This window comes from Schistocerca piceifrons, chromosome 4 (assembly GCF_021461385.2).
Source record: "Schistocerca piceifrons isolate TAMUIC-IGC-003096 chromosome 4, iqSchPice1.1, whole genome shotgun sequence".
NCBI lineage: Eukaryota > Metazoa > Arthropoda > Insecta > Orthoptera > Acrididae > Schistocerca > Schistocerca piceifrons.
The window spans coordinates 41,211,911-41,228,790 of NC_060141.1; the positions used below are offsets into that span (position 1 = coordinate 41,211,911).

The 16,880-nt window shown below is 42.3% G+C and overlaps 1 protein-coding gene across 1 annotated transcript in view; it reads left to right on the forward strand.

Moving 5' to 3' along the window:
- The first annotated feature begins 1,033 nt into the window (after nt 1–1,033).
- Nucleotides 1,034–16,880, forward strand: part of LOC124794952 (leishmanolysin-like peptidase) — a 564,236-nt gene continuing 548,389 nt past the window's right edge. Inside the window, exon 1 of the mRNA XM_047258667.1 lies at nt 1,034–1,147. Coding sequence (XP_047114623.1) covers nt 1,082–1,147 — 66 coding nt within the window. The 5' untranslated portion in view covers nt 1,034–1,081. The remainder of the gene's footprint in view (nt 1,148–16,880) is intronic.

Below are 16,880 nucleotides of genomic sequence, written 5' to 3' on the forward strand. Positions count from 1 at the left end.
TCCATAGAGGAATTTTTAGATATAAATTAAGGGAAAAAAAACAAAAAAATTAAAAAAAACAAAAACAATAAAAAAGTTGTTATATTAACTTAATTATGTTGTCAAATTAACTTAATTAAGTCACGTATTGGAAAATTTTACTCGTTCCACATCATTACGAAATATCGTATTCATGATCCATGGAACTAGTATTAATCTAATCTAATCTAATCTGAGTGGCACTGGACAGCTTCCTCATAATATTATAGGCTGCTGTAATTTAATTGAGACAGAGTAGATGTGTCATATTCAAACGGCTGCCATTTAGTGTTTTTCACCCTTTCTGTACCCTCTCTCGTGAGTCAAACAAACCAATGGCCAATCATACTGTCCTTTGAATATGTACAGCACTCCCTGTTACTCCTCTTTGGTATGGCCCCCACACATTTGAGCAAGATGGGATGCACAAGTATTTTGTAAGCAGTCTCCACAGTAGACTGTATTTTCCCAGTAACCTGCCAACCAAATGAAGTCTGTCACTGCCTTACCTAAGACTCAGCCTACGTGAGAATTCCATTTCGTTTCCATACAAACTGTAACACAGGTATTTGTATGTGTTGACTGATTCCAGCTGGGTCTCGTTGATATTGCAGTCAGGCACACCACCTTTCTGCATTTCTTTAGGCGCACAATTTTATATTTGAAGCAAGTTGCTAATCTTTGCACGAATTTGAAATCGTCCAGATTTTTACTGGGTATTCGTGCTGCTTTTTCCAAATAGTACATAATTATGGATAACCATCCCAATTATCTGTAAATCATTTATTTAATGCCGCATTATATATCATAGATAGATGAACGACCGTACGAACAGACGGTGACGGTACGCCGCACCCTGCGCAACGAGTAACCAGGTGTTCCACAAGTTTGTAATTCCCGCGGTGCCGCGCCGATTACGCTGCCATCTTTAGCAGAGAACGGCGCGAGAGCAGCTGCCAGCGGCCTCATGCGGTTGTTTCAGGCAGAGAGCGTCAGTCGGTTCGTGAATATGGCAGGTGGAGGATGTGTGTTTAGAGTATTCTCACTGTTCGTTTTAGTGTGGATGTTTTCTGCCAATGGAATGTTTATTCGTCGTCAGTGCAGTCACGTACACCCAAAGGAAGATGACGTGAGTACTATGTTTCACTTTCATTTCTGCTCTGTTAACCTTGTATGTGATCAAAACAATGGATCTGACAGCTCATGTACACAACTAACGCCGGCTCTGAATCCGTTATCAGTACGTATTTGCTGAAGCAACGTAAACATTGTGGAAGCTGTGTTCATCACACGTCATTAAAATGTTGTGAAAGTAATGTGGCTATCGAAAAAGCAGTTTTAACGTACCGCGCCGGTTGCCAGTATGTAAACACGAAGAATTATTGCAGTTCTCACCTACCTGTCAATAGTACTCGGGAACAACCCCAAGAAAATCATTGTGAAAGGTACCGGAGAGAGCTATTGGAAACCACTGTTGATATAAACCGACAAGAGTAATGTATTCTCTTCACCGTAATTCTCGGTCTATGTCTAAATGATGAACTATAGCTCAAACTGAGACAGGACAGTGTTAAATTCACAGAAACTAGGCCTTTTATATAAATGTAAAACATCCGACAGCGGAAGCGGCTTGTCAACATTCAGTAAATAACTTAATGCCGAGAAAGCTGAAGTAACATGTAAAAAATTACACACACATTTTGTTCATTGTCGCGTTTCTCTAGCTAAGTATCAACTTATGAAGGTCTGGATTAATTAATAAGTCCAGCCAGTGCCACGAGCAATTTGGTTCCCACATCTTGATAGCATTAGGTTATTCCGTATAGGTGATTTGATTAGAAAATAGCTTTGAAGAATTACACTCGTTGTCAAATACCAATACGTAACAGTTCTCTGAATATTGTGGTTAAGCTAATTTGGTTTTGCCATGCACTATTGTATTTGGAAATCAAGAGTTCCCGCTCTACTACTTTCAATTGTTCACGTCCACGGCGTTCTGATCCAGCGGTCCCCCTCCCTGCTCAGTGATTCATTTGGTGTACAGCCATAGACTACCACTTTCTGTGCAACATGAAACAAAGCGTTGCCGCCTTGCTAACACGGAGGTAGCTAAAGATTGAAATTTTTGTGCAAAAAACTCTGTCAATATTTATGCAACTTACAACCTAATAGTTTTGTTGCTGTCGAAATGGGCGCGCAGTCTATGCTGCTTTAATTTTACCATTATAAAACAATTTAATTTGTTCTTAATAGTCCTTTGTTACCCTCATAGAACGAAATTGCAGAACAGTCTAAAATAACCAACAACGTAAGACTTCTTGTGAAAACTGCATCTATAATGCTGTTTTGCACCGTCGCCTGTTGCAGCATTGTGAATACTTGAAGTAACCCAGCTGATGGGTGTGCGCGCGCGTTGCTGAATGTTGCGCAGACAAATTTCATATTTCGCTGCCTTTACTTATGTTGATGGCAGAAATACATACTGCTGCGTTCTTGCGTGTCGTAATTAATAGCAGTTGAATTTTTTCCCTTAATATCAAGGCCCATTTTCTTACATACGTAACTAAGAAAAATATTGATTTATTGGGGGTAAGAGCTCTACGAGCCCTAATGTACATATGCATCTGACATCTGCGTGTGATGGATCGTATATAGTGTCCCAATATTATCGTTCCTACTCTGTTTATCGTGGGTGGACAATACGGCTGCTTGGACATTTCAGTATGAACTTAAATTTTTTCCAGTCCTCTTCATCAGTGATACCTGTTTCAGACCTTTTTTCGTTATACTTAATACCTTTCTTATAGAGATGCCACAACGGTTTAACAACTGAATCTGTAATGCTGACTGGAACGATAGTCTAATCGAACAGATTTTGAGTGCCATCAGGCAAAGCTATTTTCTTGAACCTCACTGGAACTGATCATGTACGAAAATTTTTGAAGTTGCCATCTTAACTTAATTTCACCTTTCCATGGTCCTACCACTGAAGGAAGGTGCTTTCCTGTACTCGATTTAACCCTAGAAGTGTACATCGGTGTCATCCTGACCCTGGAGTTTGTTACTGCACATACACAGTCCGCTGCCACCAATGTAAATTCAGCATTGAGTGAGACCTAGTAAAAGGACGGGCGATCGAATTTGTGAGACATTTTTATCTGATTAATTTGACAGAAGCATTTTACAAAGGGTCACTGTGCGCTGGAGTACACAGCGTAATAACTATTCTGTCGCCGAGTGTAAATGAAAATGGCACGTTGGAATGGCATTTCACTATCAGAAGATGTTACACGGGAAACAGTGTTAGAACAACTGAATCGTGAAAGTGACTTTCGTGATGATAGTCATTCTTATGCTGATGCTCCTGCAACAGTTATGGGCAGTGTCGAAACTGATCTGTCTGCTGAATTGGACAGCAATGAAGAAAGTATGGTCATTGTTGGAACACAGCTGTCCCTAACAGAAGAGGCCTACCAGTTGCCTACATCATGATAATCCAGATTCCAAGAGTGTGGCAGTAATGAATGAATGAGTGTGAACACATCAAAATATTCGTCTAATATGTGTGTTTTATTAAATGAACATTAGCAGCCTTATCTAATTTAACCCTCACACGAAACCGCGACATCTTTATAAATGGTGTTATGGGGTCCAAAAGTGTACCACTTGGTTTTAGCCATAAAAGTAATTTATTTTGCTTTCATCAGAGTTATTTATTCATAAATTTCATATCTGCGTATATTACAATACAAAAATTCAAACTAGTTATTGTATTAGAAATAACGTAAGGAGAGCAAAAAATTGGCGACATGTAATGAACTTCTCATATGAATTGATTAAAAAAATTTTCGCCGTTGTTCAATATTCACCTATGTTGTCCTCTCAGCACCCTTTACGCACGATTTAACAAGAGGTTTGGCCGCTTAAATAGGGTTTAGTAAGTTGCGTGGGCAGTATTGCGAAGAAGTCAACTCGGAAAATAGGTGTGTACTTGAGTTAACCCCGTTTAAACCAGAATTGGAAAAAAATAACAAGAGGCTGTCCGCACGTTCGTGTGCTTGTGCTTTAGGTAGCACACTTCTGCTCAAGATGGTCTACTCAAGTTACATGTTATTCATCATCTTGGACAGTTTCCAACCACTGGCTGGGTCTGTCGGGAACACAAGCCTCTCCACCGTGTTCTGTCTTTCCACCATTCCCCCTCTTCCACCTTCGTCCAGTTCTCTCCTCTTCTCATCACACATTCCTTCACTCCCTTCACCCATCTATCTCTTGGTCTTCCTCTGGGCCTCTTCCCCTCCAGTTGCAGATCAAACATCCTCTTTGGAATTCTTCCCTCATCCATTCTCTTCATGTGTCCATACCACTGCAGTCTTGATTTTTCTATCCTGTCCTGTACTGGTTCCTCCTTTAGTCTTTCCCTCACATACAAATTTCGCAATCTGTCTCGTCTTGTTACACCCAACCTGCTCCTCTGGAACTTCATTTCACTAGCCTGTATTCTACTTTTGTCGCTTTTGTGCATTACCCATGTCTCACTTCCGTATGTCAATATGGGGACAAAGTAGGTTCGGTATATAATTCCCTTGGATTTCTGTGGCACCTCCTTGCTCCAAATAAGGCCCCTAATGCATTTGTAGAACTGCCCTGCTTTTCTGCATCTTTCATTTATTTCCATTGCGTTTCCCCCCTTACTTTCAATCACGCTTCCCAGGTACTTGAAGTTCTCTACCACTTGTAGTTTTTCCCCTCCACAAGTTATATCCACATTTGGCCTATTCTTCTTCCTTGTTGTGACGATTATTTCACTTTTCTTTGCAGAGAAATGCATTCCATATTGTGCTGCCGTTGCCTCCCATGCATCTAACTGCTCTTGCACCTCCTTCACGCAATTTCCCCATAACATCAGGTCATCGGCAAAAAGCACTGCTTTCATTTTATGATCTCCAATTGCATCTGATACTTGCTGTAGGATTTCATCCATAACAATAATAAACAATAAAGGCGAAAGTGCACTTCCCTGTCGTAGCCCATTTTCCAGCTTGAACCATGCAGTACGTTCCCTCCCCACTTTCACACAACTCTCACTTCCCTCATACATTTTTCTGACTTTTCGTGTAATCTCTTCATCCATCCCTTTTGCGTTCAGCACATCCCAGAGCTTGTCCCTACAGATACTGTCATACGCCTTCTCAATATCCAAAAAGGCCATGATTAAGTCCTTCCCGTACTCATAGTGCCTTTCCTGCAGTTGCCTTACCGCAAATATGAGGTCCGTTGTTGATCTTCCCGGTCTGAAACCGTACTGCTCCTCTTGCAGTCTACTTTCAATACTGCTTCTTATTCTCTTCTCCAGCATCTTTTCATAGATTTTTCCACAGTGGCATAGCAGGGTGATTCCTCTGTAGTTCTCACATCTCCTTTTATCCCCTTTCTTGAAGATCGGGACTATAATTCCTTTCTTCCAATCCTCAGGAATTCTGTTCTCCTTCCACACCACCCTCAGCACTCTGTATAGCCACTGGGTTCCTACTTCTCCTGCTGCTCGTATCATATCCACTGTTACTTCGTCCCAACCTGGTGCCTTGCCCCCTTTCATCCTCTTTATGGCTTCTTCCATTTCATTCCAAGTTAGATCATCAATTTCCCCACTATTATAATCGTCTGCTGCCTTAGGCTCTCCATCGCTGTTAGTTACCTGCTTGGCAGCATTCAACAGATCTTCAAAGTACTCCTTCCAAATCTTTTTGAGCTCATGCATTTCCTCCACAACTCTTCCATTATTATCCATGATCCTCAGGCACTCGCTTCTGTCATTCCTCTTATTTCTTACCATGGTGTAAAGTACTTTTTTGTTCCCTTCACTGTCCTCTTCTAACATTCTTGTCCATTTTTCCATCCACTTCTTCTTCTCCGCCCTTACTATGGTCTGTGCCGCTTTCTTGCTTTCCTTATATTTTACCCTAGCTTCCTCTGTTCGGGTCTGGAACCATTCTCTGAAGGCTTTGTTCTTTCGAAGTACTGCCTCTTTACATATGTTGTTCCACCATGGGGTTTCCCTACTTCTCCTCTTTGTGCTAGTTCTTCCGCACACAGTCTCAGCTGCCTCAACTAGAGCCCTCTTAAAATCGCCCCATTCTTCTTCCACTGTTCTCTGATCTTCCTTTGGCAGCTTCTTCCTGATCAGTGTCTGGTACTGGGTCCTCCGTTCATCCTCTTTCAGCATCCATGTCTTCAACCTTTTCTCCTGTATATCTGTTGCCCTCCTATCTTTTTTCTCTCTTAGGGTGGCTACCAACAGCCGATGGTCGCTGTCTAAGGCCTCAGATGGTATGACCTTAACATCTGTGAGGCTGCTCATCATCTGCCTATCCACTAGTACATAGTCTACTACTGAAGTTTGGGACCAGTCCCCACTGTACCAAGTTATTTTGTGACTACTCCTCTTCTTGTACCACGAATTTGCGATCGCCAGCCCATTCCTCTTGCAGAATTCCAGCAACAATTTTCCTTCTCTATTTCGGTTCCCCCAGCCCTCTGGTCCCATTATCTCCTCGAATCCTTTCCTGTCTGTGCCAACATGTGCATTGAGGTCCCCTATTATAATCTGATTTCCTCCATTTAGCTGCTTTTGCATGTCATCTTCAAATTCCTCCTTCTCCTTTTTTGTACACCCCACCTGTGGGGCATATGCTTGGATGATTTCAATGCTTTTTCCTTTCACCCGTACTCTGGCTTTTATCATTCGATCATTGATACCTTCCACCTCCTCCTGCAGACCCTCTCTGACCACTATTGCCACTCCATTTCTTCCCCTCTCATTCCCTATCCAGTACAGTTTACATCCTTTACTTAGTGGTTTTTCACCAACTCCTCTCCACCTAGTCTCAGCAAGTCCCAAGATGTCCAATTTCCTCCTTTCCATCATTTCTACAATTTCTTCTAACTTCCCAGTTAGAGTCCTTACGTTTAAGGTGCCCAGCCGTAAACCATCTCGTAATCCTTTTCCATTGCTTGGTCCGTTTCCTTTAAATCCGTTCCGTGATCCGAGGCATGTTCCCTTTTTGAAAGCAGTTGATTTATCCACTACTGGCTTGCTAGGCCTATCGCAGCTTCACCAGAGCCCCGTTAGCCGTCACGTTTCAGGGTTCCCATAGGGCCTTCTCAGCTACCGTAGCGGTCCTGGGGCACACGGAGGCCCCGCTGTACATCGCCCCTAAAGGCAATCCCCTACTTTGTGCCGTTGCCCATCTCCCACGACTTGGACGAGGGGTTGGACTTAATCCTGATGTTCCTTTTTCCGAATCTCTGTTATTTGAATGACGCGTACTTACGATCGAAGTTACAGGTTTACCTTTTTTAAGGACATAAGAAATCAATGTTCTGTGATTTGAAAAGCCACACAGTGTTGAACTTTCTTCACCGATCTTAGAATGCTGGAATTCAGGCGAATGAGAGCACGAGGCCATAGTAACAATGAAATGAAAACATCAAATAAGAGTTAAAATAAATTTTTTAGTTAAGTATATTTTGACCACATGGAAAACGAACACTTACGGTACCGTAGCATCAATGACGACACCACCCAAACTTTACAGCTAAACACTGACAAGGGAACCTCCCCATCGCACCCCCCTCAGATTTAGTTATAAGTTGGCACAGTGGATAGGCCTTGAAAAATGGAACACAGATCAATCGAGAAAACAGGAAGAAGTTGTGTGGAACTATGAAAAAATAAGCAAAATATACAAACTGAGTAGTCCATGGACAGCGCCGTGGTCCCGTGGTTAGCGTGAGCGGCTGCGGAACGAGAGGTCCTTGGTTCAAGTCTTCCCTCGAGTGAAAACTTTTATTTTTTATTTTCAGACAATTATTATCTGTCCGTCCGTTATGTTCTCATCACTTTTTTGAGAGTGATTATCACATCCACAAGAAAACCTAAATCGGGCAAGGTAGAAGAATCTTTTTACCCATTCGCCAAGTGTACAAGTTAGGTGGGTCAACAACATATTCCTATCATGTGACGCACATGCCGTCACCAGTGTCGTATAGAATATATCAGACGTGTTTTCCTGTGGAGGAATCGGTTGACCTATGACCTTGCTGTCAAATGTTTTCAGTTCCCATTGGAGAGGCACGTCCTTTCGTCTACTAATCGCACAGTTTTGCGGTGCGGTCGCAAAACACAGGCACTAAACTTATTACAGTGAATAGAGACTTCAGTTAACGAACGGACAGATCATTACTTTGCGAAGATAAAAGAAGTAAACTTTTCACTCGAGGGAGGACTTGAACCAAGGACCTCTCGTTCCGCAGCCGCTCACGCTAACCACGGGACCACGGCACTCCTTAGCTCACACCCTCCTTGATGTTGGCTATGTTGCGCATGGACTACTCAGTTTGTATGTTTTGCTTATTTTTTTCATAGTTCCACACAACTTCTTCCTGTTTTCTCGATTGATCTGTGTTCAGTTTTTCAAGGCCTATCCGCTATGCCAACTTATAACTAAATCTGAGGGGGGTGCGATGGAGAGGTTCCCTTGTGAGAAAGCAAACGTATTGACAATGCTGCTAGTTTCTCTGCCGGTTAGTTATCAGCTGGTGGCAAGTTACAGTGTTGCCAACAGTATATAACTTCTTCCAACTAGACTGAGAGTAAAAAAGACCAAAAATGCTTTAAAAGAACTAGATTCTAAATTTTTATTCAGAAATATAGAAATGACAATGAAACGCCACTCACTCGAGAGATAGACTACATAAAGAACACATTTTTTACTAAACTTATCTAAAACTGGATAAGAATGTCGTCTTCATTATCGCCACCGTCCCCATGAGAAAGAGAAGCTGCAGTAGAAATTGGTCCCGATTTATATGCTTCAGTTGTCCCACTTGTTCTGAGAACTGACGCAGGAAATATGTAATTATGGTAGCACCAATTCTTTCTGCGAAGACCTGCACGAATTCCTAATATGGCGTTTACCATATCTGTACCATTCGATTCTTTATCTTCTTTTTGACGAGATTTAACTGGCTGAATATTCTTTTTACCTCGCCGTTGGACCAGAGACTTACGAGCCACAAGCCTAGATAATGCAAATTCTGCAAGTTCTTTAAAAGGATTTTCACCGCTGGCGTCATGGTATCTGTAAACCTCACACCAGAAATCGACAGAATTGTTAACGTTATCCCATTGGACGACGGTAATTTTTTGCCACTGTAATTCAGTTATTGTCATTGAATCATTATCCAAGTGAGAGCTTTCTAACAGGAGAATTAAGGGTTCTTTCCGCCTTTGAAACCGCAAGAAGAGATATTTTCCTCAATACTTCAATATTATCAGGCAATCTTTGCTGTAATTGTTTGACAAGTTAAGAAACAAATTTTACACATCTTTCTATATTTTTTCTTCACCTTCGGTTATTTTGTTACTATTTTCTGATATTTTTTTCAAACAAGTATCCAAGATACGGCTTTGGATGTAGGTGTTTTTCGAAATCATTGTCAAGATATTTTCTCTGAACTGGACAGGTGGGAATGACTACTTGCTTAAGAAGAGGGGGAATAAGAATTACCAGATCATCTAATAACTTGCATGGGTCCACACCATTTGACTCGAATTACTTATTGACTCTCTGAAGACTTGAGAGGATAGGTTTCGAAAATAGCAAGTATAGTAAATTAAGTTTGTCACTGAACATCGAATAGAGCAGTCCAACTGTGTAGCATTTTTCGATTTGTCTAAAAATTTCAAAATTAGTTTTTAACTCGAGCCATTGCTCAATTATTCTACATATTTTCAGTGGCTCCTCCTCGTCATTTAGGACTGAGAAAATCTGGCGGTAAAAGAGCTGTCGTGAAGAAGATCGAGAAAAACCAGTTGTAAGTTTTCGTAATCAAAAAGTCCAAATTTCTTGGAAGACACTCTGCAGTTGCTGCCAACTGAATGGAATGACAGACACACCTTATAAATACCAAATCCGGACTCTCCCTTTTAAGTATTTCATACACTCCGTTTTAATACCGACCATCATTATCTGTTCCTATTCCCTGCAATTTATTTAAATCTAAATTAAATTCTTTCAACGCCTCTTTAATAGCTGATACAATAGACTCAGCACTGCATTATTCACGTTCGACTAGTGTAAGAAGTGTCGAAACAATCTTGTGAGATGTTTTACTATGATAACTTACAGCAATTGCTAGAAGTTCAATGACAACTATCAGTTGATTCGCCAATTAAAATACTGCGCATACCATCATCACTTTTCAGATCGTTCGCAAAATAGGGCCCAAGAGCATTGTTGATAATAGCACTACACTTTGTACGATGTAACTTAATCTGGCTCGCAATAAGACTGTCTTTGAACCTGTTTTTACATACGAGATTTGTCCGGAAAATACGTATAAAAGTTGAATAATGTCTTTATGTTACAAGTTGCAGTCACCGCCAGGTGGGACTACTGCTGTAATCAATCCCATCAATGCTCAGTTCGAGTCAGAGCACTCTGCGTGAAGGTGGGAGTGTGCGGCAGCTTGTTGACAGTTACCCTTTTTCATCTGCCGTCGGCATGGAGCTCTCTCTGATCGAGGAACAGCGCGTCAACATCGAAGTTTCTTGCAAAGCTAGGCAAGAATGGCCGTGAGATTTTTGAGTGTTTGAAACAGGTTTACGGAGACAATTCTCTGAAGGAACCAACCGTGAACAAGTGGTTAAAAAGGTTCCGGGATGGCCGAGAAGAAGTGAACGATGACCCTCGCCCAGGACGCCCGTCTACATCGAGTTCCGATGCAAATGTTGAACGAATTCGGGCTTGTGTTCTTAAAGACTGTAGATTGACAGTCAGAATGATCGCTGACGAGTTGTCAATCCCCAAAACAATCGTTCACGAAATCCTGACATAAAAACTTGAAATGAAGAAATTGTGTGCGAAAATCGTACCGAAGCTCTTGACGCCAGAACAGAAAGCAAAGAGAATTGAGTGCTGTGAGGATTGGTTGGAAGCAGAGGAACGAGGGGACTTCCTCAACTGAGTCATCACTAGAGACGAGTCCTGGTTTTACGAATTCGATGTGGAGCTCAAATCCCAAAGCAAGGAATGGAAACTAGCAGCACAACCGAGAACAAAAAAGTCGCGAAAATCAAGGTCCAATGTGAAGACGATGTTGATTGTTTTCTTTGATTCTAGGGCCATTGTTCACAAGGAATTTGTCCCTCCCGGCCAGAGAGTGAACGGAAATTTTTACGTTGAAGTTCTGACACGCCTCAGAGCTCGTGTGGCCCGAGTTCGACCGGAGTTGGCAAAAGGGGGCAGGTGGTTCCTTCATCACGACAATGCGCCCGCTCACACGTCGCTCGTTGGCCCGAAGCTCAATCACCGTGACAGACCACCCGCATTATTAACCCGATTTAGTCCCGTGTGACTACTTCATGTTGCCGAAATGCAAAATGGTGCTTCGGGGGCGGTACTTAGGAGATATGGAAGCCATCAAAGCGAAAACGACGCAGCAACTGAACAACATCACAACTGAAGACTTTCAGCAATGTTATCAGCAGTGGAAACGGCGTTGGCAGAAGTGTATCGCGTCTCAGGGCGAGTACGTTGAAGGCGACCATATTGTAATACCTGAATAGTTGTAAAATAAAGTTATGATTCAACTTTATACGTATTTTCCGGATGAACCTCGTATTTCTCCTAAGTGACTACACGACATTATAGCACAATGTGCGGACACAGAGCGAGTGACCCTCCAGCTTCGTAACGTCGTATGGAATCCTGAACTGGTTTAAAATTAATTTTTGCCTGTCTTTGGGAGGAAAAGGAAGAAACTGCAGATTTGTGTTTTTTTTTTTCTTTCTGCGTGATTTTCTACATCCGGTAACCGAGCTTTTACAGTACAGTGACACACTTTACAGAATGCCTTTGTGTTATCTCGTACAGCTTATGATAACCAGTGGACAAATTTCCAATTTATCCATTTTAAGAGAACTTTAATCAATCACTATGACGAGAACAACAAGCACTAAGCACAGCACCTCTGACACGAACTCGGCAATAACTGAATAAAAACAAGCAGTTTGCGTTGCGTTAAGCTGCTCGGTCCTCGACAATGGGAATGTGTATTATAACGTATCATGCATTATTGTAGTTAGTTAAATTACCATTTCAATTTTTCGTACATTTAAAATAATTTTACAAAATAAGAGAGTTCCGTACTTCTTGCACTCGTTATTTACGTTGTTGAGTACCAGTAGCAATTAAGCTTAGGTTCGTTCGAAGAGCTGCCAGGGAGCTACTTGAAGAACCAGCAAACAGGCGCTACTGCGCATATGCGTCAACATTGTCAAGAGCCCGTGCATGGTGTCTGGGCTCTTCGAACGCATTTTACTGATCGACTGTCACCGAGCGGCGAACAGCTGAACTTTATAGGTGATTTTATAAGAATTATAAAAATAAGAACAAATAAAGTGCTTACCTTACAATTATCGAAGATCCACAAACATTGAACTAATGCGATCGGCTGTTGAAAGACAATCGAAAAACGCGGCCACGTTCCCTCACTACAAGCCACTTAACCATGCGCATGCGCGAAACGGCAACTTTACAGCACCAGAAAATTTTCCGTAGGTAAAATCTGGCTACTTGTTGCTACTTGCTAGTCGCTCTTCAAACAGCTGGCGCCCCACTTCAAGTAGCCAGATTAGGGACCAGACTCGCTTCGAACGCGACTTCCGCTCTGCGCATGCGCTCTAGCCAGAAAGCAGCCTTTCGAACAAACGTTTTATGTTTCTTAACAGATTTTATAGTATAAGCGGTTGCAAGAAAGTAATTTATTCTGTAACCTGTTGAGCATACTGAAATGAACTAGAATGAACAAAATAAACTTTTCGGAGAATGTAATATTAAAAGCACTAGAATTCAACTACATAATATTTTAAAAAGACTTAATTTCCCACTAGAAACCAGATCTTAAATTTTACAAACAGATGGCCTTTCCAAAAAAACTAGATCCAGTTGGAAAACAACTAAATTGTCAACATTGGCAAAGTATGTGGGACCGCCAACCATAGAATGACCAAAAGAGGAAATGCAGCGATATACAGTTTCACTGGTATGGAAAAGGACCACACAACTCCGTTTGAGGGTTGAACTGCAAATTGTTTTTAGAACCAGGAGCGAATTGAATAAATTCATCTGTGTGCTTTGACAGTTTAGTTTCGGGGGTTTCTGACTGTTAATTTAATAACTAATACACAGTTCCCGCGTTTCCGTTTGCGTCGGAAAGTAAACCGAATTTCTGACGTATTAGAAGTTCCAAATCAGGAGCGAATTATTTAGTCTCACCGGAGTTCTTCGGTAGTCGGTTTTTGAATCTTTGCATATTAATCTAATTTATTAGATACAGTTCTTGCGTTTTTGTCAGGGTCTGCAGGATAGCTCCGCAGCAAGTGTCGATAGTCCATTTTTCTGAGTAGTGAAGTTACCCACGGTCTCTAGCACGGGTAGGAACTGTGATTGTTGTGTGTGGATGCGTGTCGAGCTCTAGGTTGTGATGGCTTCGGTTACACAACTTGAAGCTGCATTGGATGGGCATCACTGTTGTGGGCCGGCCGTGGGGATCCAACGGACGTCCATCACATCCAAGTCCTCCAGTTGTTCCTCGCCGGTGGCCGTCACGGTTACTGCTCACACTGAGGTTGACGCCCCCTCACCCATGATCGAGTGGGAGGTCGCCTCGTGGCGTGGTTGGAGGCGAAAGACTTCCCCGGGGAAGGCCTCCCCAGTTAAAGTTACGTTGTGCAAGACGCGACAGTTGGCTGCGACTGCGACGCTGCCCCCTCCTCTTTCCCCACCCTGGCCTACGGCGACACGGCCGCAACACGACTGGAGTCGTCGCCGTTTCCCAAGCTCCGGTCGGCGGCGGCGGATTCAAATACATAAGAAAAATAAGAATTCCGATTTTCTTGCTGTAAAAAATACTGTATGTTAATGCAACAAAGTTACATCGGCTCCCAGAGTTAGTTTTTCGATACAGATTCTCCTTTTACTTTAAAAAATTGAAAAGTATCTCTTCCGGTTTTGCGTGTTTTTTTCGCTGTATATTACTTCTCAATCAATTGTGAGGAAAGTAAAAGGCACAAAAAATTGATGTTTGCGTATCTTACAGTTTCACATCACAGCTTGATAATGAGGTGTCTATTTTTCCGATATTCGTCACAGTTATCCCGATATTTAATTTACAAGTAACCTACTGCATAAAATTTGAATTGTGTACAGTGAAAAATGTGGTCGCTGGCTACTTTACGTATGGTTCACGTTAGGTCATACATCGTTGCCGATGAAAAGAAGCTAACATATCGAAATTATTTTTTAAGTTGAGATCAGATTGATATCGATCTCAGTTTCCGAGATTTGGGCTCATATATCTCCGGGAGCGTCGCGACTAGCCGCCAGTTTTGTCGACGCGCGACGAGAATCGTGTGGTCATCACACGATAGAGAATGCATTTGTTTTGTTTCGCTGACACATTTGGACCTAATGAAACCATTTTATGTGATATTCCTACGGTATGAGTTACTAATATTTCTCCATATGCTCTTGACAATTTCATTTAAAATGCCACGAAACGTAGGTTTCTTAAAGCCAAGTGATCAAGCAGAACCCATTTTCTTGGTTTTGCTGAGGCATCTGAACCTGTTCCAAGCTTTCTTTCTCGTTTATTTCTCTGATACGAGTCCCGAATATTCCTCCATCTGTTTTTGCACATTTCACCTAAAATTCAAATGAAAGATAAGTTTATTAACAATAAGCGCACGCCAGCTTCATTGCATTGTTTCAAGTTCTTGACAACAAGATAGGGTTACACCTTAAACATCTCTAGAATTTTGATTCTGAACGTCTACAGTATACACTGGCAGAAATGTGGAAGAAATAATGTCCATGCTTGTTCACAAAATTTCCCCAAATTATACTTGTCAGTTTCTCCCATGCAGAAACTTTTGGAACAAGCTAAGGCAACTTTCATAGCCGACTGAATCTTTATTCCCATCGAAATGAACTTCCATATTCTTGTATTCTGACAGCATACATCGTTATGGATGACATCAACATTTAATCTTGCCAAGCTGCACTCAAAAGATGACTCCAGGATTTACAAATGACGAATTTCAATTGTGGACTGTGTCAGACCAGAAGGGCCTTGTAAAACAGTAGTGCACTTTTGGCACAAGTTTTTTGAGCACCATCTTCTACCAATGAATTGAAGTGAATGTGACAAATTACATATTGCAGCATACTGCTTGCGCAATCTGTTGAGAAACGCCTTACTCAAAAACGAACATCTATTGATTACAGAAAGCTGTACAACAATCTGGTGGTGGTTTTTCACAACTAGAAGGTATCATCAAGACACCAATCTACCGTTTACTTTCAGAGTGAAGGTATTGTAAAATGTAACTTTCTCGTTGTACTTTAGATTGTTCATTTTATAATGTATTTGCCGTTTTCAATTTTTATCGTCACAAAAAAGAGTAATGCGAAAATTGACCTTCAAGTTCATTTTCATCATTCTAATTCTACATCTGCATGGATTATACTGATTTTCATAACAGGCCTGAAAAATTTGCATTAATTGGAAAATATTATATATTTCACTCACCTGCCAGTTTCAACTGTGCACCAATTTCTTCCCAAATTCTGTCTCTGAACATAGTGTCTCTATATTTAGGGTTCTTCAAATCGTAAAGGCAAGGCTGTTGCGAGACCAGCTCACAGAGCATCACATCCTGTGAGTGGCTCATTTCAGTTTTCCTTGACTGGCTCGACATCTTTCTCGCAGCCGTACGTCTTTGTGTCGTGCGACTTCCGTCGCAACACTGCTCACTGGTGCAGTGCTGCGACAGCTGCCGCAACAGTCGCGCGTCGCATCCCAAACTCGAACTGCGCATGCGCCAGCGGACAACTTCTGACGTCACGTAGCGACCCGTCGCAGTCGCTAGTGTGCGTCGCGTCTTGGACAACGTACCTTATTAGTCTGACAAACAGATTCCAGGTGCTGTCCGGCTGACACTGTCGCTCAGCCAGATGCAGTAACCTGTCCTGTTTCATAGGAAACCTCTCAGCCTGCAAGATCCGGGCAATCGCAGAGGGTGGGATTGTTGGTAGTTGCGAACTCCAATGTTGGGCGCGTTATGGTGCCCCTTAAGCACATGGCTGCCAGGAAGGGGAAGAAAGCAAATGTGCACTCTGTGTGCATACCGGGTGGAGTCATTCTAGACGTGGAATGGATCCTTCCGGATTCCATGAAGAACACAGGGTGCAGCCAACTGCAGGTGGTGGCTCATGTCGGTACCAAGATTTTGTCATTTTGGATCGGAAGAGATGCGCTCTGGTATCGAGCAGCTAACAGAAGTGGTAAAGGCTACCAGTCTTGCTTGCGAGACAAAAGCAGAGCTCACCATTTGCAGCGTAGTCGACAGGACCGATTGCGGACCTTGGGTACAGAGCTAAGTGGAGGGTCTAAATCAGAGGCTCAGACGGTTCTGCGACTCGCACGGTAGGCTGGTTGGGTTTCGGGTTCTGCTGAAATAGGTCAGGAGCCCACTACACGCAGGATGCGGCTACACGGGTAGCAGGTGCTATGTGGCGTGAAATGGGCAATTTTTTTTTGTTAGAGGGTCTCGGTAAAACACAAAGGGTGCAGGCCGAACACAAGAACAACGTAGATACAGGAACCATCGGTATAACAGTTGCAAAATGTCGTAGCTGTGTTGGGAAAGTACAAGAGCTCCAAGCGCTAATAGAAAGCACTGATGCTCAAATCGTTATATACGCTGAGAACTGGCCAAAGCCGGAGACAAGTTC